General features: G+C 45.3%; 1 protein-coding gene across 1 annotated transcript in view; it reads right to left on the reverse strand.

The window, feature by feature from the left end:
* Positions 1-26,966, reverse strand: part of SCHIP1 (schwannomin interacting protein 1) — a 69,520-nt gene extending 42,554 nt beyond the window's left edge. The window contains exons 1-2 of the mRNA XM_088061102.1: positions 26,886-26,966; positions 24,103-24,268 (exon numbers count right to left, since the gene is read on the reverse strand). Of these exons, the coding sequence (XP_087917228.1) occupies positions 24,103-24,268; positions 26,886-26,953 (234 nt within the window). The 5' untranslated portion in view covers positions 26,954-26,966. The remainder of the gene's footprint in view (positions 1-24,102; positions 24,269-26,885) is intronic.
* Between the last annotated feature and the right edge of the window lie 746 nt (positions 26,967-27,712).

Raw genomic sequence — 27,712 nt, forward strand, 5'->3', positions numbered from 1 at the left:
ATGATGCTGGGATAAAAATATCCCCAGGATAAAGCAGGAAAGGGAAGTTTCCTCTGAACACAAAGAATTTCCCTTTCCTGAAAAGGACTGCACTGAGATCAGGGCACATTTCCTTTTCCTGCTGCAACCCCTCTGTGAATATTCCTGGGTTTTGTGATTCCATGGGCAGGAAAAAAGCTGTCAGAGTTCACCTGGGATAGTGGGAGCTGCCCCTGCCCAGGGGATTGGAACTGGATGAGCTTTAAGATCTTTTCCAGCCCAAACTGTCGTGGAATTCTGTGATTTCATGGTTCTGGGATAAATATTCAGGCAGAGTGGAATATTCTACAGCTTATCTATACAGAAAAGTTGTCGCCTCTCCAAAAATCCCAATAACACCCTGCAGTCCCTGTGCACTCTGATTATCCCAATCCCTGCCTTTGGGATTAGGAGCACTGGGATGCTGCACTGCTCCAGGTTTTCCAGCCCTGTGCATCCCTGAGATTCCAGCAACAAACCCAACACCACCCCCAAAACGCCAAATTAAGGCAAATTAATTTAAAAATAGAAAGGGTGGGGACTGACCTGCAGCTCCTTGGGGTGCAGGGATAGGATCCATGCAGCTGCATTCCCCTCTGGAATGCTGCATCCTCCGGTGGGGAGCTGGAGGACACAGGGCTGCCATGGCAAAACCCCCGTGGGCATTGCTCCTGCACTGCCTGCATTTGTGCCTTTAACTCCTTAAATTTAGCAAATTCAATCTAGCCAATTAATCCTTTGCTTAATTTAGATGGGGACTGATGGGGAGGGAAATCACAGCACGACTCAGAGCGATGGCACTGCCACCAAAGCCCTGCTGGTGGCTCAGGAGGGGGACACGGGCAGCATCCCAAAACTGGTCCCTCTTAGGCCACGCTCAGCGTTTTGGGATCTGGCAGTCCCCAGCTCTCCAAACTGGGATTTGATGTTTGCTGGGATGGCTCCACCTCTGCTAGGCCTTCCCTGACTCCCAGAAGTTTCTCCCACATCCTAAAACACCCACAAAGTCCACGTTGATTCTTTCCCTTTGGAAAAATTGGAGGATGAAAGAGCTGCTCCTGCCCAGACTGGTTTTCCTCGAAGTTATTTGCCTCTGGGGTGAATCATAAAATCATGGAATGGGTTGGGAAGGACCTTAAAGTTCATCCCATTCCCTATCCATGGGCAGGGCCACTTTCCCCTATCCCAGATTGCTCCTGTCCAACCTGGAATAATTCCATGGCTGGAGCTGCTTCCCCTGTGCCTGTCCCAGCCCAGAAACACAGGAGGAGCAGCAAAATCCTTGGAGTAAACAAAAGGAATCTCCTTATCTGTCCAACAGCCTCTGGAATTCTGTGTAATCATCAAGGCCAGGGGGGAAAAAAAATGCCCTTTAATGAAGTGCTTTGGAAGGCAGAGGGTAAGGAATGCGAGCAGGGAAATAGCTGGAATATTTCAGATGCACGAATCCACAGAGCCCTGCTGAATCTCAATATTTACGTTTCTTCCTCTAAAACACATTAACTCCCGAATTCCAGCCTGTGCACGGAAGCTTTCGCAGCATTTCTCCCCCAAAATTCCTCCTGATCTTTCGGGTAGAGAGGAACCAGCCCCTAAAGGAAGTCTCAGCTTAATTAAGGAGTGTGTTAATCACCTTGGGGTTCTCTGGTTGTCACTGGGAGTCCAAAAAAAGCAGGGAGGAGCGTGCTCAGCTCCAGCAGAATCCAGGAGGGTTCATACACCTGCCTGAAACCGGGAATGTTTGGATCAAAAACCAACATTCAGGAATTTCTCCCAAGTTTTTGTTACATCCTGGATGATCCAGCTTGCTGTCTGAGGATTGTAAATTTTCTGGAAATGGAAATATTTTACAGTAAATAATTTTTTGTCCAAATCAATTGAAGGAGAGGCACAGAGGTCTGGAAAAATGAAGTTTGGATATTCCTCCCACAATCCACAATCTCACCAAGATCCCCCTGATCTGAGCCCAGCTCAGGGGTTGAGTCAGGTTACAGATAATTAATCCCAGCCTAAAGCAGCCAAAGCCTGGACACGGAGCAAACCAGGAGAGGGGAAGGTGCAGAAGGAATTCCTGCTTCAAGGCGTGGGATCAAATCCCAGCAATCCTCTCCACTACCAGTGAATTTTGAGCCAACAGCTGCTGCTGATTCCCGGTTCCCATCAAGGAAATTCTCCTTTGCTGTTTCTGCCCCGTCAGGATCCCGTTCCCATGGGTTCAGCTCTGGCCCAGGGCGTTCTGCAGCTTTGCTTTTCCCGGATGATTCCCCAGATCCTCAATCAGCCCTTCCAAGGAGCCATGGGGGAGGCACTGCTCAATCACCGGGCTCAGAGCAAACTGTTCTGGCTTGAATTTTGGGTTTTATTCCAAATCTCAGGGCCAGGCCCAAACTCCCTGCGCTGTTTTCCTCTCATTTCTTTGCCAGAGGCGGAGCTGGGTGTGTGGGATGGTCCCTGGGATGGCCACAGCATTCCCTGGATGTGTGTGTGTCTTTCCTTGGCTCCTCTCCTGCTTTGGGGGATGAAAAGATTGGATTTGATGGGCTGGGAGGGCTTTTCCAATCTTACTGATTCTGGGATTCCTCTTTATTAATGATCCTGGGATTCCTTCTCCTTCATGATCCTAGGTTTTGTTTTCCTTAATGATTCTGAGATTCTTTTCCCTTCATGATTCTGGGATTCTTTTTCCTTCATGATTCTGATATTCTTTTTCCTTCATGATTCTGGGATTCCTTTCCTTAATGATTCTGGGAGTCCATTTCTTTAGCGATTCTGGGATTTCTTTTCCTTAATGATTCTGGAATTCCAAGAGCTGGTTTTGGGAAGGTATCACCCCTGATCCATTTCTGGTGGCCTCCTCAAGCATCTCCCTGCAGTTATCTCCCAAAGTCATAGAATTATGGAATTATTTAGGTTGGAAAAGATTCCAAGATCACCCAAGCTGGGCCTGATCCTCACCTTATCCCCAGCCCAGAGCTCTGAGTGCCACATCCAGGAATTCCTGGGACACCTCCAGGGATGGGAACTCCAAACCTCCCTGGGCAGCGTTTAACAACCTTTCCATGAGGAAATTCCTGCTGATGTCCTCCCCTGGCTTCCTCCCTCTCCTTCTGTTCCCTGGGATAAGATCCCAATTCCCCCCCCGGCTGTCCCCTCCTGGCAGGGAGTTGTGCAGAGCCAGAAATTCCCCCTGATCCCCCTTTTCTCCAGGCTGATTCCCTTTCCCAGCTGCTCTCTCCCAGGATTTCCCAGGAGCAGCGCAGGAGCCCAGAGAGGCAGCAAAGGGTGGCAGAAGCGCAGCTGCACGGGCACAGATTCCTTTCAGACACTCCAGAATTGCTCTCCAAAATAAACAAGTGTGGAACAGCCACCTGGGAGGGGGGAATTGCTGCGGGAAACTTTCCCTCCCCCATCCCTTGGGATGCAGGCTGCACACAGGGAAAGATTGGGAAAGCCATCCCTGCTCTCACCCCAAACACTCTGCACCATCCAAAGGCTCTTCCCTGGCTTTTCCCTGCTTGGTTTTCCCAAATACACGGATGGCCAGACATTCCTCATGTGCCGCATCAGGAATGTGCTCCCCCGGCCCATGAAAATATTTTTATACTCATTAATATTAAAAATTAAAAATAAAAATAAATACAACTTCAAAAAAGCCTCAAACTCCTTCATGACACACAAATCCAGGGAAAATAAAATCTGTGACAGCAGCAAATGGAGCAGCGAGGAATGAGCTCTGCTCCCTGATGAGGAATTGTGCTTCACCCACAACAGATGCAGCTCTAGATATTTGTTTTCTGCATAAATCTACATTTTAGGCTGAAAGCAACTGCTCTGGCTTTGTCTTGCTCTGTTCCATCTCTCACTGCTCTTTTCAGCTCGGTGCCTCACACAAACGGCTCCAGTTTGGGCTTTTCCAGCCCCAAATCCCAGCCAGGGAGACTCTGGCCATGGAATAACTTTGCTGCAGGCCTGGTGGGGTTCAGGATGTCCCTTTGTCCATGGTTATCAATTCCTGCCAGCAGGGATGGTCCAGCCCAGCCCTGAGCCATGGGCACAGCCAGGCAGGGATAAGGCCCAGCTTTCCAAGGAGTAAAGCCTGATCCCACATTATATGGAAAGAAAAACCCAAGGCAACTCCCCAAACCAACACAGACTATATTATAAATACATTTCATGAGATATAAAGTCACTTCCAACCTCAACCATTCCTTGATCCTTCCCATGACTCCATGACTTACAGCTCATATTGCAGCCGAGGCTTTGGGAATGGCCTCGTGCTGCCGGATTTCCCCTGGAACGGGAAGTCGGGAACAGAGAGCGGATAATGCTCTTAGCAGGGCTGTGCCAGGCTCCAATTAACACCGGAGAGCTCGTTATTAATTATGGGAATGAGGGAAAATCAAGGATGTTGGTGCTGGGAGAAAGGAGATGGCCCCAAATAACTGCCAGGAAAAAGGAATGCCTGGAAAGCAGCGCTGGATCAGGAATGGAGGATGGAGCCCTCCGGCCACCCCGGTGTCAACAACAAATTCCCACACCAGGGATTGGGATGTTGGGATCCCAAGCCCCACTTCCCCCCTTCCTTCCCATTCCTCTGGGATTCGCCTGTAGAATTGAAAAATCAACTTTGAATTCCTTTGGCATCCGAGATCCCAGCTGAGCTCTGTCCTGCCGATGGAGCCGCTTCCAAAAGAATCTCCCAAAATCCAGATGGTTCCTGGAGCGGCCTTAACCCTCGGGATGGAGGGAGATCTCTTCCCAAGGAAAGCAGGATGCTGCTGGCTCCAAAAAAAATCCTTCCCTTCACAAGCCTCGACCTTGGCAGGGAAATCCTGTCTGCCTTGAATTATTCATCCCTCTTCCCGTGCTGCTCCAGCAGACAATTCCAAGCATTATTATGCCATGACTTTTTGTCCTTTTGGGGTTATTTTTCCCCCTTTTCCAAACTCACACCATCCTGGAGGTGTTCATCAGCATTCCTGGGATTTCCCAGATCAAATCGGCATCTCCAGCCTCTCGCACGCGCTTCCCGGTGGGAATGAGCACAGGAACAGCTCCGGGAACAGGGATAGCAGGGCTGGATCCAGCTGGAGCTCCTGCTTTTGGCAGCACTTCCTGGCCTGCCTGGGCACCGCAAGGAAAAACTGCTGGGAATTCCAGGAAAAACTGTGGGATTGTCCTTTTTAAGGAGTTCAGATCCTGGCAGATCCTGGTGGTGTTGAGGGTGGTGGCCAGGCCGGGCTCTTCTCCCCGTGGTGCCTGCTGGCTGCATCCATGTGGCTCCCGCCGGGATTTATCCCTGGAATTTCACTGGTTGTGGCAATCCCAGATGGGATTTAATCCTGGAAACAGATTAAAGTGTCCAGAGGATCCTGTTTCCTTCCTCAAGGAGATCAGTTGGAATCTGGGGTGCCTGAAGCTGCTCCACAGTGGCCAAACCTCAAAATCCACTCTTTCCCTTGGAAAACCCCTTTCCATTGGAAGTGGGATGAGAAATTATCTCATCATTAACACTTCCCTCTGCTCAAACCAGAGCTGGACAAGTTGGAATTCCTGCCCTGTGAGCTGAACTAAATGACATTCCAGCAGCAGGGAACTCTAGCTAATGAATTCCCAGCCTCAATTCCTTGTATTTATCATCCTATGGATTCTTTTCCATATTTCAGGTGGGCTTGTTGCAACCTTGGACTGTGTGTGAGAGGAGAAGGGTGAAGGGCAACCCAAGCCATCCCAGCATGGAATTCCCAGGCTCCTGCAGCTCCAGTTTATCCAAAATAGGAACAGACCGATTGCAACAAAATCCCTTTTTCATGGATTTTGGAAAGAAGGGAATATTGGAAATATTTTCCCTATGGATGAGAACATGAAGCTGCACTTTGGGATGGGCTGTCCTGGGCTGGAGCAGGAGCCAGCTCTGGGATTGGGAACTCTGAGAATTTAGTGGGATTTGAAAATCCCTGATTCCACCTGGGGGAAAAAAAAAATCCCTAAATCCAGCATTGCTGGGAACTGCATCCTGATGCACCTGGAGCGGTGCCGTGTTCTGCTGTGGGGAACTGTGAGCAGCTCTTTTAGAAACAACCGGACGGGAAGGAAATTAACCCAAACGAGACAAAAACATCGTGTCTGAGAACCGTTTATTGGGAATGAGAAAAACTTTAAAAAAGGAGTTACCCTGCTAAAGAGGGATAAAAAAACAGAGCGAGGGGGAGAAAGATGGGACGGAGGGAGGGAGGGAGGGAGGGAGGGGAGGAAAAGGAGGAAGAGGAGGAAGAGGAGGCAGAGGGGAAAGAGGGCGATACCAGTCCCGGCCGTGTCCCCGAGGCCGCTGCCTGGCCGGGGATGGCTCCGGAGGCCATGGACACTCGCTGAGGGGACACCCGGGCAGGGCGGCTGCGGCCCGGCCAGGAACGGGCAGCACTCTGCCTCGGGGGCGGGCAGGGCTGGAGCCTGGTGGCTCGGGAAGGGAGCAGGGACGACGCAGGAGGGTCACGGGGACATGGGAGAGCCGTGAGGGGCATGGGGACATGGGAGAGCCGTGAGGGGCACGGGGAGAGGAGTGAAGGGCACGGGGAGACGGGGAGGAGTGAGAGGCGTGAGGGACACGGGGAGATGGGAGGGGAGTGAGGGACACGGGGAGATGGGAGAGGAGTGAGGGGCACGGGGACAGCCGTGAGGGACACGGAGAGATGGGAGAGGCGTGAGGGACACGGGGAGATGGGAGAGCCGTGAGGGGCATGGGGACAGGAGGGAGGCGAGAGGGACACGGGGAGATGGGAGAGGCGTGAGGGGCACGGGGACAGCCGTGAGGGACACGGAGAGATGGGAGAGGCGTGAGGGACATGGGGAGATGGGAGAGCCGTGAGGGGCATGGGGACAGGAGTGAGCCGTGAGGGGCATGGGGACAGGAGTGAGGCGTGAGGGGAGAGGGGACAGGAGTGAGGCGTGAGGGGAGAGGGGACAGGAGTGAGGCGTGAGGGGCATGGGGACAGGAGTGAGGCGTGAGGGGAGAGGGGAGAGGGACACGGGGAGATGGGAGAGGAGTGACAGACACGGAGAGACGTGAGAACCGTGAAGGCCCGAGAGCCGAAAGGTAGGCAGAGTAAAAGGGACAAAATACGCGCTGGGGCCGGGGTCAGGGCAAAAAGCGTAACACTCAAAATCCCTCAAAACGACCAAAGTATAAACTCCAAAAGCGCCAGAGGCAAAAAGCAAAAGGCACGAGGTCCCAAAACCCCACACCCCAAAGCCAGTTCCAAACGCCCTCAGGTTTGTGACGCAGTGAGGTTTCCTGCCCCTGGCTGCTCCTAAACCTCGCAGGAGAGCGGTACTGGAGACATCCTGGGATGTGATTGTGGTGTCCCTGCTGGGGACAGTGACCTGGGGACAGTGACCTGGGGACAGTGACCTCAGTGTCCCTGCTGGGGACAATGACCTGGGGACAGTGACCTCAGTGTCCCTGCTGGGGACAATGACCTGGGGACAGTGACCTGGGGACAATGACCTGGGGACAGTGACCTGGGGACAGTGACCTTGGTGTCCCTGCTGAGGACAGTGACCTGGGGACAATGACCTGGGGACAGTGACCTGGGGACAGTGACCTTGGTGTCCCTGCTGAGGACAGTGACCTGGGGACAATGACCTGGGGACAGTGACCTGGGGACAGTGACCTTGGTGTCCCCGCTGGCTCCCTGTCCCATGCAGGACATGAACTGGTTGCCAGTGTGAGAAATGAGCTTTACTTTTTAAAATTTCAGAAGTTTAATAAGGGATATAAAGGGACTTTCACAGCACTGGGTGCATCCGTGGCTAGATGCAAGCTGGTTAACTATAACAATTCTATTTACCTAATATTAATTATTATCTATTTATAATATTCATTATATAATATTAATATTATTTATAATATTATTGTATTGTCTAATTTCATTTATTATTATGCATTTTAGCAAATGCATATTTATGAAGATTATATGTATTTAAACTTTTTTTTTTTACTTCTTTTACACGTTTTGGGAATTTTTAGCTTGGTTTCACCTTTGACTCGTGCATTATTGTAGGTTTGATTTTTGAGAGTTGTGTATGCTGTTTTTTCCCAATGTATACGTTATCTTTTTACAACATATATGCTGGTTTTTTACAGCCATAAATGGGGAGTTATTGATAATTGAATGGTTAATGGCAGAAATGTTTTTTACGTTTTTTAATATTATTTTTATGGGTTTTTTAATGTTATTTAATCATACAGATGTTTTTAGCTATTTTTACAAACATTTTTACCATTGTTAGTTATAAAAATAAAGGTATTAGTCACTTCTGTAAAAGTTAACATTACAATGTCCCTCCCCATCTTTAGCCAGTTTGTCCCTGACTCGCTCAGAATTAATTCATTAATGAACTATGATTAATTCATTAATGAACTGTGATTAATGAGCGATGATTCCTTGGCTCCTTTAATTCCCCCTTTTTAATAAGGGATTAGGATTTTCCCTAATGGGTTTCTCCTTATGAGATTGGAGCACAAACAAACTTAAACCTGACTCTACCTTCCTCTTCCCATTCCCATCCCCTTGGAAAAGGACAGGGAAAGGGGGAATGGCTGACAGTGGCAGAGGGATGGCTGGGATTTTGGGATGGAATTGGATTTTCCCAGGGATGCTCCATGCCTGGAAGTGTCCAAGGCCAGCTCGGAGCACCCTGGGATAGTGGGAGATGTTATAGAAATGTAGAGATCATCCAAGAAAAGTGGGAATAGTTCTAGCAGCGAGAAATTTGCAGGAAGCTCAAAAAACAGGGATTGATTTCCAAGCACCAAGCCTTCAAATCTGTTTGTGAACTCCTCCTTTCCACAGGCTCTCTGGATGGTGGGAAAAGGCAGGAAAAATTCCCCCTTTTCCAAGTCAAACCACAAATAAAGTAATCCCAGACCAATATTCCAACTCTTCCAACCCTTAATTCCATTCTACCACTTAAATTCCAACTTGTCATAATTCCCTTTTCCAAAGCTTGGAAATTTCACCCCCATCAGGGGTTATTCCCTTAAATAACCTGTCCTGACTTTTAAAATTCCCTTTCTTAATGGAGTAAAAGGAGCAGCTGTTGGGATGTTCTGCATCCTGACAGGAAATCCAGGCTGACATTTGGAGCGGGAGAATCCCGGGAGAGGCGTCCTCAGCTCCCTCCTTGAGCCTTGCTTTAGGTAAATTTTATTTTTTCATGGATCAGCACAGCTGGAAAATGGACACAAAGTACTCCCTGCAAGTCTCCTCCAGGAAAGGAATGATTAAAATAAAAATATATTTATTTTCCCTCATTTTTTCCCATTGCAGTTCCTCAGGGATGTGTTAATCCCCAGGAAGAGCCACAAGGCAAAAAAAGAAAACCCTTCAAGGTTTAAAGAATAAAAAAAAAATGTGAGGAACATTCAAGAGAGAATTTTACATTTTCAAGGATTAAATTATGACTGGATCAAACAAAAACTAGGAAAATAAATCCCAGGAAAAAAAAAAAGGGGATAAATCCCAGAATTTGGCATTCTAGGTCCATCTGCTGTTGGAAATATGGAAAGATCCTCAAGATATTTTGGCTGTAAAATACCTCCAGCAGGGGCAGATTGGGGGAAAAACCCTCCTGAGCAAACCTGGGGTGAAAAACACCCAGAGAGAATGGAAGAAAGTGCAAAAAATGGGGTGAAAAATATTAAAAAATAAAAAAAACCCAAAAAATCAATGGGGATGGCGGCGCAGAAGGCAAAAATTGGAAGGAAAAGCCCCCAAAAATGAGATTGAAGGGAAGAAATTGAGCAGCCAGGAAAAAAACCTGGGGAAGGTCAACGTAGGAGCACAGTGACAGGAAAAATACAGCAAAAGGGGGAAAAAAATGCACCAAAAAGTTGGAAAAACGCTGCAAAAACTGGAAAAAATACAGGAAAAGGGAAAAAACACACCAAGAAGGGGGGAAATACACCAAGAAGTTAAAAAACCCCACAACTTTAAGTTTAAATCTGAATTTATTTCCTACTTAGGCAGTGGTGGAGCCTGAGCAAGGGTAGGATCAGCCTTGTTCCCTTTCCCTGAATCCCTGCTTGGGAAAAAAGAGATTCCAGAGCAAGTGAGGACATTAATTATTAATTAACAGGGGAGAATTAAAATTGGAACGAAACCTTGGATAATTTAAAATCAACCCAAAGCAGAGCTGAGCTGCAGAGGGGGAGGAAGGGCTCTGGAAAAGCTGGGAAGAGCCGCTCCAGAGGGATAAATAATTCACAGAGCTTTTCATTTATTCAGCTTTCTTTACTTTCCTAATGTTCCAGAGAGGGAGGGAGGGAGGGAAGGATGGGGATGAGTGGCTCAGGCAGGAGAGGAGGGAATGTGGAGAGCCCAGCAATCCCTCTCCTGCAATTCCAGCCTTTCAGGACACGTTTCAATCCCTATTTTATGTTAAAAGTGGGATTTTCTATCCATTTATATCCATGAGATCAGCCCTCATTAATTAATTTATTCCTGGATGTTCCACTCCTGGTGACTCTGGAATGAGCACTGGGTGTTCCAACCTCCTGAGTCTGGAATATCATGGAATGATGGGCCAGGAGGAGCTCCCTGTTTTGGAGAGGATGTGGGAGCACAGGGAATGTGGAGCTGCTGCTCTCCCTCTCCCGCAATTCCAATGCTCCAGGACACGTTTCCATCCCTATTTTACACTAAAAGTGGGATTTTATCTCCATTTATATCCATGAGGTGGTTGAAATCAGCCCTCGTTAATTAATTTATTCCTGGAGCCACGCTGCTGTGCCTTTCCCGGTGCCTCTGGAATGAACGCGAGATACTCCCAACCTCCTGCTCCTAATTTATTCCCCATCCCGTATTTATTTCTCAGGCTCCCTAATCAGGAGGAAACAAGTGATTAGCGCTGATGGGAGGCTAATTAAGAGATTATCAGCGAGGACAATAAAATCAGCGCTGGGAAACAGAAGAAATCCCTCCTGGAAATGCACATTCCTTCTGGGACAACAGTCGGATTTTGGGCTCTGGCAGAGGGATAAATTTGGGTTGGGAGTGGCTCAGGTGAGCTCGGAAAAGCGGAGTCAGCTCTCATTCCATGGCTTAATTTGCATTTTTTGCAGTGACATCACTCGGCAGCGGTGACACAGCAAAATCTGGGATTTATTCATGGATTTGGGAGAGCTCTTCACTTCCTGGAGTGTGGTTTTATGGATGAGAGCGGGATGGGAATGATGGAGTTGAACCCTGGAGCAAAGGGAATCCTTGGGATTTTCCCGGTGGTAGGAGGAAAACCAGCGTCAGGAATGGCTCAGGGACCCCAGGTGCCATGGAGCCATTCCCAAAACAGGAATTAATTATGGAAAATAAATCATCCCTCAAAAACCATCCCCTAAGTGCCTTTCCTGAAGGGTCTCACTGCAGCTCCCCAAATTCCCTTTGCTCCAGAGGGGCGGCTCTGATCCCAAATTCTGCTCCCTAAGCACAAATCCAACCGCGAAGAAGCAATCCCTGGCTTGGAAAAGGAGGTTTTTTTGAGCATCAATAATTCCTTTGTGTCATTTTCTGCATTTCAGGTCAGGGAATGGAAGGGCTGGGTGAAATTGGTGGAGACCAGAACCAAAATGACCCCCCCATCTTTGATCCGAGGCCAACCCTCAGCATTAAAACTGCAAATTGATCCCAAAAAGTTCTTAACTGGGGTGACACTTGTTAAATTTTAAAATTATTTTTAATGTCTTTTAATTTAAATTTTTAAAATTTAAAATTTTCTTTAGATTTACTTTTTTAGATTTATTTAAATTAAAAAAAATAATAATTTTGAAATTTCTTTTTAATTTTTAATTTTTTTTTAAACTCTGTTTTCTTTTTCACCACATAAACATTGCAAAGCCCTGGTCACAGGAACAAATCTATCCATGGACACCTCGAGGGTGCCCCAATCCCACACCTGGACACAGCTGGCTTGGGGTAAATAAAAACCAAGGATTTCAAGGCTTCTCTCATCCCATGAACAACAGCACCAGGATAAATTCCCCTCCCAGGAAACAATAAAAATCCAGTGGCAGCACAAACTCTGGCCAGGATCTCCTGGATCCCAAAATATGAGGTGGCAGCAGAGAGAATTTAATGAAGAATAAAGAACTTTTCAGAGCAGCATTGCTGAATGATTTTTTATCGCTGGAGAGGGGAAAAACAAAAAAAAATCCAGATTTTCTTTGCTGGATTCCATTTCTCCAACTCCTGTCAGCCAAAATAGTGAGGGGCCACAAAAACCTTACAAATGAGATCTGGCAGATTTGTGGGAAAATAAATTCATTTGAGTTTTTTATTTGACTTTTTCCCAGATCCTATTCCTGGGAAGAGGATTTGCAGCTGGATTTGCAGCTTCCCGGTGTCAGTCTTTTCTAGGAATTGTTAATAAAAGTCAGATGTCTTGGGGGCAGAGGGAGGGATTGTTATTTAATGTTTCAAATCTAGAATATTGTAATAATCCCTCATTAATTCCATCAGCTCCCTGCAGACAACTGAAGGGGGAAGGATTTAAAGGAAGATCCTGGCAAAATGATTTAACACCCAACCTCCATCGCAGTGAAATCACAACCCTGGCAAGAAAATTAATCTGAAAATTGAAGGTAAATGCCAATGGAAATCTCTTAACCCTTCATATAAATATTTTCACTCTTCCCCCCCCTTTTTTTTGTTTTATCAACCTCTTTTTGTTTGTATTTTTAAAAAAAAACGTTCATCCAGGTATTAATATTTTTTTTAGGATATTTTAAATATTCCATCTTCTATTTAAATTCATTCATTTGGAAGTGAAGCAGAGCTGAGTATTAGAGGCACCCATTAATATTTCTATTTTAGTTTTATTATTCATTATGGACAAAAGCCACTGCAGGAAATTGTTGTGCCCCCACCTCTGGTTTTTAACTGTCTCCTTGGGATTCCTGTTGGTTTGGGAGGAGCAGGGAATGGAGGAATTGAGAAGGAATTCAGGAATCTGGATCCATGCAGGGCCTAATCAGGTTGGTATAAACTCATTTACTGAATAAATCTCGGATAAGAGATAAGAACATCACAGCCAATAAATACCTGCCCACAAAGGTTAAACTTCAGGCTGTCTCATTTGGAGAAAATCATTGTTTTCCTAAAATAAGCAACCCATTAAGGTGGGAAATAGCAGGAATAATTCCTGGAATAGCCTCTATAGCTCTCCTGAGACTGATCTTTATTGGCAGCCAGGGGAGCTTGGCCCCCTAATGGGACAATTTAAATGCATAACAGCTCCAATCAGCTCCTAAAGGGTGTCCCCACATTCCTTATGTTGATTCCCAGAAAACCCTGGATAACTCAGAGGCCTTTAAAGCACAAGGAAATCTTCTCCTGCCTGTCTCAGGCTGGGCCATTACCAGTTGTGCCCTTAAAGATAGGATGGCAAAACTCAAATTCACCTTTCCTTCCACAGGGCCCTGTTTTAAACAAACCTAAAAAAACCTCCAAAACTAGTTCTGTGACCACGGCAGCTCCCCCAGAATAAAGCAACACCAACCTGCAGTGATGGGGAGAAATGCAGAGTTTGGGACAGCATCTGTGAGAGGAAGAGGCAGGGATTTCATATTTTGGGAGAAAATTACCTGGGAACAGCTCCTATTTGTCTGATTGTTTGAAGGCCACCCAAAATTGAACAATTTGAGTGTCCAGGCTGTCCTGAACTCCAGGAGATTTCAATTTCTCCTGATCAGATTGTCCAAAACCAATTCAGTTTTTCCTGAGCCAATTGTCCAAATTTCCCTGAGGGGTTAATTAATCTGTCAGGTTAATTAGGCTCTGCTTTTACATATTTAATTTTTTTTCCAGTTTTTGTGTTGAGGTCACAATTATTTGAGATTTAACAGCACCTTCAAGTATTTGATCACTCCCAGTCTTTCACCACTGGGATTTTGCTCCTCACAAATCTGACTTCTCAGAAAGTCCTGGCTGAAATGCCCAGTTTTCTCCTGGAAAATTAAAAAGTAGGCCCTGGCTTTGCTCAGCAGCAAGACTTGAGGTAAATTAACTTTCACTTTGGGTTTTGATGGATGTTTCATGAACCCAGCATTGTTCAGCTGGAAATCCTGGAGCTATTTTTCATCCCAAACCTCTCCTGAGCAGCGCCTTTGACAGGTTATTAAGATTTTAGTGTCACTGTGGAAACATTTTTCCAGGCATCTTGGCTGTGATCACGAGAGGTTCACGGCTCCTTCTCCATCTGCTGATCTCCCAAACCAGCTACATTTAAAAATGAAGCATTTTAAAAGAAATATTTAATAAGCAACAACTTCCAATCCTAGATTCTTCATCCTAATGACCAAGCAAGGCTTTCCCATGGTTTAATTGTGGTGCTGAAGGGCAGGAAGTTGAGTTAGCAGTCAGTGGGAAAAGTCAGGCTGCTCTGAAAGATCCCCAAAATATGGAGGCAGGGAGAGATGAATTTAGGGACTGATCCCACAGCATCCCTGTGCCAAGGGATCCAGGAGTTGGGATGCAGATGGATACCAGATATTTGTGTTTCACATGTGTCCATCCAGGTTTTATGGAACAGGAAAACATCTGGATCATGCAATTATAAGTTACTTCATACATGGAAATATTTACGTTAGGATACAGCTACATTTCCATTTACATCAGGGTGAACTCCCAAAACCTCAGGGAATTTCTGTGTTTAAAGTGAAATTCCACAGGAATTAAATTTATCTCCAGCACTGATTTAACCAAGGAAATGAGCAACATTCTGGGACACCTTCCCCATCCCTTGGAGTACCTTGGGACAGTGGAAGGTGTCCCTGCCCAAGGCATGGGGTGGGATGGCATTTAATCTCCCTTCCCACCCAAATCATCCTGGAATTCTAGGAAAACACAGGAGGAACAAAAAATCCAACACGTTGGGAGTTCACTTGTAGACATCTAAGTTTCTGACATGGATCAATCCAGACTATCCAGCCAAACCCAGCTCATTCCCAGTGGTTCAGCTGCTCCATGACTGGAGAAGACACTAAAACAAACCATTAAAAGGACAAAACACCATAAACAAATCCCACACTCAAGTTCCTGTTCAGCCCTAATTAAGTGCGAAAACCCCGACATCAGGTTATGCTAAAAATGACCTTTAATTCAACTTTTTTTAAAAAAATATTTAATTAGAGTTTATACTTGCACATTTTAAAAAAAAATAATCCCTCTTGGAAGTGCCCCAGTTTGGGACTAAACCCAGATTTACCTGAATCAAACCTGCCCCAACCTCATTTGTTCTGTCACACTCTAAGCAACACCCTTCTCCAACTTTCCCCCTCTTTATGCTCCTGCCATGAAACCTTTACTGAGGCTCTTGTATCCCCAAAGAAATTCCATGAGTTTTTAGGACCTTTTCTGCCATTGGAATCAACTCTTCCAGCAGACAAAGTTCCACTGTGTGGCAAAGGCTGGAAACAAAGGACAGTGGTGCTGTGAAAAGCCAAATAAAGCCCTTCAGTGCTGCTGGAAAATGCATCCATTGACAGCCAGGAGCTCTGCAATTCCTTTTTCATGGAGAGAGGAGTCGGTGACAGCCTCTCATTTCTTTGCCATGATTATCTCATGGTGGGCACAGCCTTTAATAAATGAAATAATTCTTTTTTTGTGTGTCAAAGAGCAGGGTTTAAAATAAAAGCATGGAAAAGATAAATCCCAAAAGCAAGGACAGCTGAAAGGACATTGCCACGGAAGGTCTGAGTTTCTGTTCTGAGGGAAATTAAGTGGGAACGTTTGGAATTAAAGTATCTTCTCGCTGGGCAAAAAAAAGTGAATATTCTTAATTTTCTGGATCATTAAACTCCCCCTGGAAAACGAGTTAAGGAACTCTGGGATATTTTTACAGCATTTCTGATGATGTGATGAGTCAGGCTCAGACTTGCAGGGAATCGGTGCCCTCCCAAAGGTTTCTCCAAGAAGGAGTAAGAATCCTTAGGGAAAGGTCACAATCCAGGCCCAGAATTGTCCAATTCCCTTTATTTGGGGATAAGGAGCAGCAAAGGATCTGTTCCATTAGAAGGGAATGAAGGATTTCCTGCAGATGGATTTAACAAAGAAGAGTATCAGGATTAAAGGCATGGAATGGGAACTGGGACATGGAAAAGCCAGGCTGGGATTTGTACCTGCAAATTCCAAGCTCTTCGGAGCCTCAGTGTTGTCCTAGAAGAGATTTAGGGGTCAATCAAAGCTTTGGGGCTTTTTTTCCCCCAGAAATGGGAAGGGACAGACAAAGGTCCAGCCCTGCCCTACAGCCACCCATGGAACTCCACCCCACAAAGCGAATTTAGAATTGTTTTGGAAGAAAATCCAGGAAATATTTGGCCGTCAGGAAGAGAAACATCAAAATGGGCCCCAAATGGGCAGGAAGCCACAGCAGGATCCCCAGTTTTGGGAGAGACACCAAGGCCATCATTTCATGGAATCACAGAGTCCTTAAGGTTGGAAGAGACTCCCAAGATCAAATCCAACCATCAGCCCACGTTCACCACTAAATAATGTCCTCAAGTGCCACATCCACACATTTTCTGGGGCACTTCCAGGGATGGTGAATCCATGAATCTGCCAATTGCCTGGGCAGCCGAATTTAATTTCTCTGCATCCCAAAAAACACAGCTCTGGATTAAAAACACTGAATTCTCCACGGCACCTCCGTATTCCCTTTCCACTTCCTTCAAGCTGGGAAATCTGTTCCTGAAATTTGGCTTTGAGATATCCTATTTAAGTTTGCATCCCAATTTTGCAAAATTAAACACAGGAGATGAGATAAATCCCCGGCTTTCTGGGAAGCACCGCAGGTTTTTACAGGAGAGGGGGAAACAGCACTGCAGTGTTCACAAATAACACAAATTCAGCATGGGAAATATTATGACATCTTCATCTAATTTACATAATTTACATAAAAATAAAATTACAGGGGAATATTCAATTCCTACATGCAAAACCTTCTTTCCCTTTCCCTCCCTGAATGAGATTCTCCTTTTGCTTCTCAGCGGATTTTATCCAATATCTGGGATTTCTGGACACTGGCATAATCAAATCTAACAATAATTTGATTTTCTCCTGAGCTCCTCAGAGCACCAAAGCGATTTTATTATTCTGTATATGGTTTGAAAGCATCTTTATTGAAGGCTCATAAATGTCTTTAAAGCTATCTCAGTGCCAATGGATCAAGAATACTCCTGAAATTCCTTGTTATGCCTTGTACCTGAAAAATCCATTTGGAACAGCTTCTCCTGTATTGAATTCCTGTCTGGAGCAGCTGATTTAAGCAGCTGATAGAGGATGGCAAGTGGCCCATTCATTGTGTTATCATTTTATACACTCTGTCCATAAAACCCCCAGGAGAAGGATGGACTGTCTGTCCATGAGAAATAATCCACTGGCTGAGCTTTATTGGAACAGCGAAGGAATTTTAAATACCTTGGAAAAGCCAAAGCGTGGTTGCTGACCTGAATGGAGCCGCGTGTTCCAAGCTCCACATTCAGGCTCGGAATGAGAGGAATTGATGCAATTAAAGCAGCGCCTTAATTAGGAATTGGAAACAAGGGTTTAGTTGGAAAAACAAGAGCTTTGAAATTTTCAAATAGTGAAGGACTGGTGTACACACAGTGTGGGGAATGTGTTATCAGAACAGCAGGAAAATGTCCAGTGTAATAAACCACAGGAAAATTCCACAGTTCACCTGGCTCTGGTGTTCCCAGAACTGCTCAGCTCCCAGAATTTTCCTGCCCTGGCCAACAGCAGGAAAAAATATTTAATTCAGTGTCAGCAAAGGGCAAAATAAGGTCAAAATTTCTGAAGTCAGCAGTGAAGGAAAGTTTAAACCACAGTCCAAGGGATAAGGACACAAGTGGGGTATGAGGTGATCCTGGCACTGCTGAACAAAATCCTGCTGGAGAGAAGAGCCTGGGAAACGGGAAACCCCTCCAAAATTCACTGTTACGTGGGTAGGACAGAGGAACTTTGGGGAATTTGGGGGTTCACAGAAGCTGATATTTTAAAGGAAAGGGAGAAAGAGCAGCAGAAGTTGAAAAAGGGAGAGCCAAGTGATGCAATCAAACAAATTGTGGAAGTAATGGATAATCCAAAATAAACCCCAGAGTCCACTGCTGGACTTTGATCTCTTAAAGACCTTTGCTAAAGGGTGGCTTTGCCAAAAATTATTGGTGTGAGAGATGGGGTTGGGAGAAAATCTGAATAACTGCAACATGGAAATCTCCATTAACACAGGATTTAATCAGGTTTTATTGAAGAGCTGGATAACTCCAATGTGGGAATGTCCATTAAAACTGGATTTAGGGAGGTGTTTGTTGAGGGGCAAAGCTGCCCAACCTTCCTCCCTAAAGCACCACCCGTGGTTGGGATCAGCTCCAGGATGGGCAGAGCAGGTGGGACATGAAGCACCACCACCAGGGCACCTCCCTGCTGCTCACTTTGGGTTCTTTGTTAAAATTCAAATGCCTTTTTTTACCCCCAGTGTGAAATTTTCACTCCCTTCAAGAAATTCCCAAAGAAAACACGACTTTTTCCTTAAATATTTCCCTAAAATGTTATTTATGTCTTTCTAATGACCTTTAGCTGAACCTAAGGAGTCATTTCACAGGTGGAAAATTGCCTCCAAAAATGGAGTTATTGAAACAGAGTCAGAATCTCCCAAAAACCAGAATAATGATTATTAGTTGCCTTAATTCCAAGCAGTGAAATAGCTCAAATCATATTTATTCCCACAAAAATGTACTTTTCCTTTGTATTTACTTTGGTAATTCATTTTACGAGCAGAAATCAATACTTTGCCCTTTGGGAGGAGATAATCTGGATATATTTGGGAAGATCCACTGTCCTGTAATAGACCCCATTAAAGAGCTGCTGCCACATTTCAGTGCTGATAGAACAGCTAAAAATAATTTAATGGCTCAGGATGGGACAATTTCCATTGGATTTTCCCTCCATCCCAGTAAATTTCTATTAAATATATTTTATATATCTAATTCCTACTGCTCTAATCATGACTTTATTGTCCATTACTTAAATTTCTTACATTTTCCCATTTTATTTTGGTCCCATGAAAATAGAATCCATTCCAGCCAGTGAAGATAATTCCTTGTGGGAAACCTGTGGTTGGAAATCTCCCTGTCTCAAATAATTCCATATTGGAGACTCACCAATTCCCAGTCTTTCCTTGCCATTCCAAATCCATTCCCATTTCCTGCACTGCTCCAGTATTTGACTCTGGGTTGAGCTGTTTGATCTCTGCCATTGTCAGCGCTTGGGAAGGGTGACAACAAAAGGCCTTGTAATTTTGGATTTGCCAGATCCTGATATTCCCAATAATTCCTAGGAATTATTGGTGTGCTCTGCTGTGTCCTCATCTGTGCCCAGCTCTCGAGTCACCAACACCCAAAGCTGAGATCCCAGAGGGTCTCATTGGAAACTCTACATATTTTAGGATATTTTAGCTGTGCATCCTAAACAGCAGGAAAAGATGGGATCTTCTCCAGCCTAAGGAAAACAGCCCATTATCATCATTCCCAAAGAATTGCAAATGCCATCAGCAAAGCTTACTGCTCAGGGCAGAGAATCATGGAATTGTTTGGTTTGGAAGGGACCTCAAAGGTCATCCAGTCCCACATTTTCCAGTGTCCCAGGCTGCTCCAAGCCCTGTCCAACCTGGCCTTGAACACTTCCAGGATTCCAGGGGCAGCCACAGCTTCTCTGGGAATTCCACCCTCACAGGGAATAATTCCTTCCCGATATCCCATCCACTCCTGCCCTCTGGAAGTTCCTCAGACAAAAGAAATTCTGGATTTTCAGTGTGTTGCCACAGGGCTGGAGAGAAACCCCCCAAGAACTTCCTGTGCTGGTGCAGATCTGCTCTGCACCCCCCTGTTTAATTAAAAATTAAAGTATTCATTAATATTATTTTCATCTGGGGACCTGGCTTTGTAAAAGGAAGAAATTTGTGGAATTTCCCTGCTGTGGGAATAAATGAGATATTGTACATAGAATTAACTTAGAAAGGATTTATAAAGGATTCAGCCAAATTTCCTGAAGCAGGACATAAATAAAACTATTTTTGAGACCTCTCATCGATACCGTGAACATTCACGGAGCTAAACCCACCCCAGAACTCCAAGAACTGTTCTCAAGTGTCTCCAACAGCCGAATATTCCCACAGAAACATCATCAGAAATGTCTTATCAGTGATTTTATCATCAACCAAGATCATTTCTGGATTGATTTTGCTGCTGTTAAACCACGAGGACTCAAATTTGCATCAGTAATCACATCAGTACCAACCTTCAATACACACAGCATAAAAAAAGAAGAAATTATTGGTGTTTTGCTCCCACCAGCAGAAAGGATCAAGAGGGTCCTTTTGTATCCCAGCAGTTAAAATCCCATGGGATAATATTTGTAAGGGATTTAAACTTGGATAATCACTGGGGATGATTATGAACACAAATAAACACAAACTCAACAACGATTTCTCCATAAAAACCCATTTAAATGACAAATTCCACGTTAGGCAGCAGCACTGTGAATTCCCTGTTCACATTTAGAGCTGAGATTATCCAGAGCCAATGGGAAGGATTGAAAACAACATTTTTTTCCATGTTCCCTTCATTCCAAGTGTTATCTGACAGCCACATCAGCGTTAATGTTTCTCCCCAACCCATCAAATATTTGATTTCTAATTAAGGCCTTTTCATCTCAGTTGGATTTGTCTCCCTCATCTTTAATTATGTTTCCATCCACGCTGCTCAAGAGCAAGGATTTGCATTTTTACATTATATAGAAACCACATTGTAAATATTTATCAGATGGTTCCCACTCTGCTGCTCATGGATTTGGGGATTCAGGCTCGCAGGAAAGAGGGAATGTTCCCCGAATTAACACCCCACTGCTTGTTAGGATTTCACTGCCTCCCACACATGGATTTTCCCTCTTCCTCAACTTCCCATCTCTCCTGCAGGTGCAAAACACACCTGGGAATGTCACAGACACCAGTGGGAAAATGGGATTTTCCTGGGAGACCGAAGAACACACAAAGGCTGCAGAGGGATTTTGTTCTATTTTAGCACCAAACCTTTATAAATCACTGGGAAAGGTCCCAGCTTTGAAGCTGCCCTGTGTGGCAGGAAGGACAAACAAAGCGGAGTTTGGGACAGAGGAGTTCAGTCCTGCCTCTTTTCCCCACTGGATATTTCTGTGGCATCAACTGATGGAGAAGGGGTGGGGAAATAACCATTCCTGGTTGGAAAAGCAGCTTTTGTGTGGTTACACCTCTAAAAAAAAACATTTCTTGGTAGGAAGTTGCCTATTGGAGCACTTGGCTCAAGCAAAAAAAAATGGGAATTTTACGGAATCAGTTCCTGCCGTTCTCACGAGCATCCCAATGATTTTTAGGAGAGGAAAAGAGGTGCATTGCCAGGACGGGAGGTCAGGAGTGACAGGGTTGGGGTAAGATCCCCATTAAAAGGCAGCGAGCTGGGAGAGGAGCGGGAGAAGCTGGCGCTGTCCGCGGTGCTGAGCGGGCCCGGCCCCGCCGCTGCCCGCGGTGCTGATCGGCCGAGCACCGCCAGCGCATCCCGGGCGGCTCCCGCTCCTCTCCCGGGCAGCCCAGCAGGGTGGGAGCTGGCCTAGCACATCCTCCTGGACATGGAATTCTTCCCGAGACCCCCCGGAATGCTGCGCCAAGGTCTGGTGTCCCCACGGTAAGAAGGACGAGGAACTGTTGGAGCAAGTCCAGAAGAGGCCATGATGTTGACAAGGGGACTGGAGATCTTCCCCTGTGGAGACAGTCTGGGAAAATTGGAATTTTTCAGCCTGGAGTCTTCTCCAAACAACTTGTGGAAGTTGTTTGCAGAGCTCAGAGCTCCTTCCAGAATCTGAACGGGGATACAAGGACAGAGAACAGAGACTTCATTTGGAACTGGAGTGACAGAACAAGGGAATGGCTTCAAGCTGAAGGAATGGAAATTTAGAGGGGATACTGGGAAGGAATTGTTCCCTGGGCACAGGGTGGGCACCTCAGGGTGCCCAGAGCAGCTGTGGCTGCCCCTGGATCCCTGGAAATGTCCAAGGCAGGGTGGACATTCCCAGGGAATGGAAATGGGGCTTGGAGCAGCCTGGAACAGTGGAAGGTGTCCCTGCCATGGCAGGGGTGGGATGAGCCTGAAGTTCCCTTTCAACCCAAACCATTCAGAGATTTTGGAGGAAATAAGCAGAAACCCATCTAGAAAGGAAGTTTGGGCACTTTTCTACACAGTAACAAAATTTAAAACATTTTCAAGGAAGAAAATCTGTTCAAAATCTGTTATACGTCTGTCTTCTGATTTCCTTTTAGCAAGGATTAAGATGCAAAAGGAAAACAAAAGCAAGTGAAGACAACGCAGCTCCAGGCTGTGTGCTCCTCATCCCATAATCTGATCAGTGATCAATAACAGATCTTTTCCAGTTAAAACAGTTAAAAAACTGTTTGTACTACACACACACAAACCTTTCTTTGCTACAAAGCAGCAGCCAAACAAGAATTCTCTGTTTCTCATCTCATCCCTCAAGCTCTGACATTCCACCCGTTCCATCAGTTCTCTCCATGGGGAAGGTCCGGGGGAACCCCGTGTTCTACCCACAAACACTCGGAGATGGAGCCATCACCTTCTCCCCACAAATACAGAACTCCCAGATGCCCTTACTGAACCCGCAGACATCCCAAAAGCGTCATTTTCCAAACGAGATTAGTGCTGGAGGAGCTCTGGAGCACCCGCGAGCGTCCCTGCACAGGGTACGAGGGACCTCTGGTGGAAGCAGATTCCAGTGGCAGATAAACATTTATATCCTCATCTATTCCTCTAATTAAAGGAATCAAATCCCTTTAATCCATGAAACATCAGTGTCTAACCCAATATTCCAGCCTACTTTATCCTCCTGCTCTCCAGCTCCCAACTAAATATAAAGCAGTGCCCTCAGGAATATTTTATTAAATTCTGTCAAGCACCGTGTCCCAAAATAAACCTGCTGGAACCAGCTTCGCTTTGGGCCTGGATCAACACCTGGATCAACACTGGAAAGTGTCACATTATCCCCAAAATTCCAAGATCAGGGTTTTTATCATGGAAAAGATGTTTGATCAGTGCCTTGGGCTTTACGAGATTAAAATCACTCCAACTTTGCAACTGAAGGTAGAATTAAATTTATTCAGCTTGCATAACACCACTGACAATGATTCCCAGATTTTTGTAGGGATTCAGAAGACACCAAATGCTGTCCTGTGAGTGGCAACATCCACTGACAGTGAGGATCCAACCAACCTGTTCCCTCCTGAGGAGCAGGGAGACACTTCCTGCACCACACACCGTGCCAGAATTCCTGGAATTCCTGAGTTATTCCATGCACTCCAGTCAGTAATTCCTTGTTCTTCCATCACAAAGCTGAAGGCAGCATTTCCAGACTCTGTATTTATTTATTTATTGTCCTAAAAATCCCGATTCAGAGGCAGTCACGGAGCTGTTTGTATTCCAGAAATGGGATCTGCATTTGGGGTTTATTTAGAGTCACCTTAAAAACAGAAATGCAGCCTCCAGCCACTGGTTGAGCCGGAATATTTATTCCAAAATCAATTTAATTTTGAACCCCTAAATCAACTTCTCAAAGTCTTTTTTATCAAGTATAAAAATCAACCAAACAAAACCAAAAATCAGCCAAGAAAACGCATTTCATTGTAGGAAAAGCACCACAATTTGAGGATTTTTTGGGAACACAATATCCTAAACACACAGGACACATGACCACTGGGAAGCACCTTTTTTCCAGCAAGAACACCTCCAAAATCTGCTGAAATCCAGGTCTGATATCCACACTCACACATCCTGATGAGCTTACAAGAACAATCTCTGCCTGGAGGCCATTTGAGACACCCCAAAATCCCTTTTTAACCCATTATCAACCTGGTGAACCCACATCTGAGATTCCACTTATCCCAAATCCCAGAAAAGAAGGCAACAAAGGAAAAAGGAGGAATTCCAGCCGGACTCACGGGGGTGCTGCTGTCGGAGAAGGTGTTCATGCTGACAGACCTGCTCATCTTGCCCGAGGTCGATGACGTTGGGGACGTTGGGGACATTGTTGGTGATGTTGGTGATGTTGGGGATGGGCTGTGCAGGTCCTGGCGCTGCAGGTGCTCACGCCACGCTCGCTGGATGCTGAGGGAACAAAGAATTCAATCCAGATCCCTGGCTCAAAACACTGGGGTTGGGGGATTCCTGTGTTTTGTTTTCCTGGCTGGCTGAAGATCACGTGGAGTTACCTCTGTAGGGTTTGTATAAGGCACCACTGGGATAATTTAGGGTATTTATTAAGGAGAGGCAGGGAATTCTGGAGTGGTTTGGGTTGGAAAGGATCTTAAAGTTCATCTGGTTCCAAACTCCTTCCACGTTCCTCAGAGTCCAACCCAATCCCAAAACCTACGGAAGTGATCTCAGCTGAGGCCATCCAGAAGTCGGAATTTCTCCTACATCCCATAATCAAAATAAAAATATCCATTTGTTCATTTAAAGGCATTAACAACCTTCTACTTCCTATCCACATTTCAGATTATAATTCACATACAACTGGAATTTGAGAGCCAGAGCAGTATCATGGAATTATGGAATCCCAGAATGGTTTAGGTTGGAAAATGTCATCTCATTCCATCCTCTGCCATGGGCAGGGACAATTTCCACTATCCCAAGTTGCTCCAAACCCCATCCAACCTGGCCTGGAACAATTCCAGCATCCACAACTTCTCTGCAGAATTAGCTCCTTGTAGGATTTTTAGAGCAATTGAGGGTTTATTCACTGGGATGACAAATATCTCTATTTCTATTTCTATTTCTATTTCTATTTCTATTTCTATTTCTATTTCTATTTCTATTTCTATTTCTATTTCTATTTCTATTTCTATTTCTATTTCTATTTCTATTTCTATTTCTATTTCTATTTCTATTTCTATTTCTATTTCTATTTCTATTTAAATTATTTCTATTTCTACTTCTACTTCTATTTCTATATATTTATTTATATTTATATTTATATTTATATTTATATTTATATTTATATTTATATTTATATTTATATTTATATTTATATTTATATTTATATTTATATTTATATTTATATTTATATTTACATGTATTTCTGTTTTAAAGCAGAATAGACTGAGTTTAAGCCATAATTACCCTCCTAGGAAGCTCCCTGAAAAAGGATTCTTTTATCTGGCTTTTATTTTCATGACCAAAAGCTTAAAAGACACTGGGTTTTCATTTGAAACTTCATGCCCTTTTAATATCTTAATTTGCATTAATATTTGAATGGGCTGTAAGTGAGGCAGTGTTTGCTGGATGGAGGCAATTCCTCCTCCAGGGCTGGAGGATCTGAGCTGGGAGAGGCTCCAAAAGGAATCCTGGACTCTGATAAATATGTGGGCAAGTTTTAATTATTTAATATCAAAGCTTTTAGAGTAACTGATCCCAGGAGAAACTCCATAGAATGTAATGTACAGCAAAAATTAAAATTATTCTAGAATTCCAAGGTTGATTTAGGATATGAGTAAGGATTTCTTTCCATGAGGTTGGCGAGGTGGGAGATGCCCCTTCCCTAAAACCACCCCAAGTCAGGCTGACGAGCCCTAATTAAAACTATCGCTGCTCAGGGCTGGACTAAAAGGTCTTTAAAGGTCCCTTCCAACCCGAACGTTCCATGATTCCATGATTCGGTGGCATCTGGAAGTTCGGGAGCTCATTCCCAAGATCATCTCATTCCCAGAGCCCTGGGATGCGCATCCCTCCCTTCCCGGCGGTGCACTAGGTGTCAGCGTGCGCCTTGGCTGAGTGCCGCCACTCCCTCCTTCCCGAGGAAATCCCGCTTTTCCTGAACCTCAGGCTGTGCTGCCCTGCTTCCCGAGGAAATCCCGCTTTTCCTGAACCTCAGAGCTGTGCTGCCCTGCTTCCCGAGGAAATCCCGCTTTTCCTGAACCTCAGAGCTGTGCTGCCCTGCTTCCCGAGGAAATCCCGCTTTTCCTGAACCTCAGAGCTGTGCTGCCCTGCTTCCCGAGGAAATCCCGCTTTTCCTGAACCTCAGGCTGTGCTGCCCTGCTTCTCGAGGAAATCCCGCTTTTCCCGAGCCTCAGAGCTGTGCTGCCCTGCTTCTCGAGGAAATCCCGATTTTCCTGAGCCACACGGATGTGCTGCCCTGCTTCCCGAGGAAATCCCGCTTTTCCTGAGCCGCAGGGCTGTGCTGCACACCCAGAGCAGGAATTCTGCACTTCCAGGGCTGCTTTTTCCAGGGGATCCCTGGAAAACTGATGGTGGATGGGAAAAACGCCATGGGAAAGCCTCTGTGCTGCACTTCCCTCCTCTGGCTTCTCTGCACTCATGGGAAAATCCAGCAGATTCCCAAATATTCTTTAGTTACACAGAGGAAATGACAAAATCAGTGCAACACTGATGTTTAACATTTGCAAATCGGTTCAAGGGGACTCTGTGTGATTCTGATTCATCCCAGGGGCTCCTGTCCCTCCATCTCTTGCCCCCAGTCCCTCTCCAGCTCTCCTGGAACCCCTTCAGGCTCTGCAAGGTCACAATTTGGTCACCTTGGATCCTTCTCTTCTTTCCAAGCTGAACAATCCCAATTTTCTCAGCTCCACGTGTTTAAACATAGAGAACTTAATTAATTTGCTAATTGGAAGCTGTTTTATGCAGTTACACAGAAATCCAGGATGGATCAGGAATTGGACACCCTCAGCTGCGTTCCAAGACAGACCCAACACTTTTCCTTACTCACATTTTCACTTTGGATTCCAAGGGCTGGAGGTCGATAGGATATTCCTGGATATTATTTTCTTCATCCATGGTGAGCTGATGGCTGTGGGAGAGAAAAGGAAATGTGTTTGACGTGTTCCAGCCTGACATTCCTGAAATCCTGTGAAAGAATTCCAGAATCTGGACAAGAACAAACGCTGCTGATCACAAGGTGTTGCTGTTTTTGAAGAAAGTTATCTGCGCTTTTGTGTCCAGCTCCCAGCAAAAAAAATGGGAATTTGGATCCAGTTTTCCAGTGGGAACTTGCTTGAATCCCTGTTTTAAATCTCCCATCTGCCACAGCTCCAGGGACAGGCACAGCCAGCAAAGAGCTGCTGTAAATAATAAAAAAACCCCCACAACCCTGGCAAATCTAAGAGATATTCCTGCTAAATTAACTTCCATCCATCCCCACAGCCATGCTGGAAAAGCTGGAGAGGGAAATGGAAAGGAACAATGGGAATGCTGGCAGCAAATGAGTTACAGCAGCAAAAGCCACGTGGGGGGTGAAGAATAAATGCTTTGTAATAAATGATGGCTGAGGAATTGCTGCTGGGAAATGATGGCTTGAAGAAAACAATTTGAAAATGCTGGAATATCCAAATCCAGCATCTGGGAACACTGCCTTGGATGGGAGCAGCAGCAGGGATTGAGTGGCAGCTCTTGGCTGGGAAATTTGGGAGATCAGACCCCAACCTGTGGAGTTGTTTGGAGACTTTACTTTGTGCTCAATGGTGTCGTTGTCAGAAATTGTCCTCCTGTAACTGAAGATAGGGATTGTCTGTGGGAGAAAGGAGAAATTTGGGATAT

This window comes from Pseudopodoces humilis, chromosome 11 (assembly GCF_049639895.1).
Source record: "Pseudopodoces humilis isolate 2021_Gansu_Grassland_sample_001 chromosome 11, ASM4963989v1, whole genome shotgun sequence".
Taxonomy (NCBI): Eukaryota; Metazoa; Chordata; class Aves; order Passeriformes; family Paridae; genus Pseudopodoces; species Pseudopodoces humilis.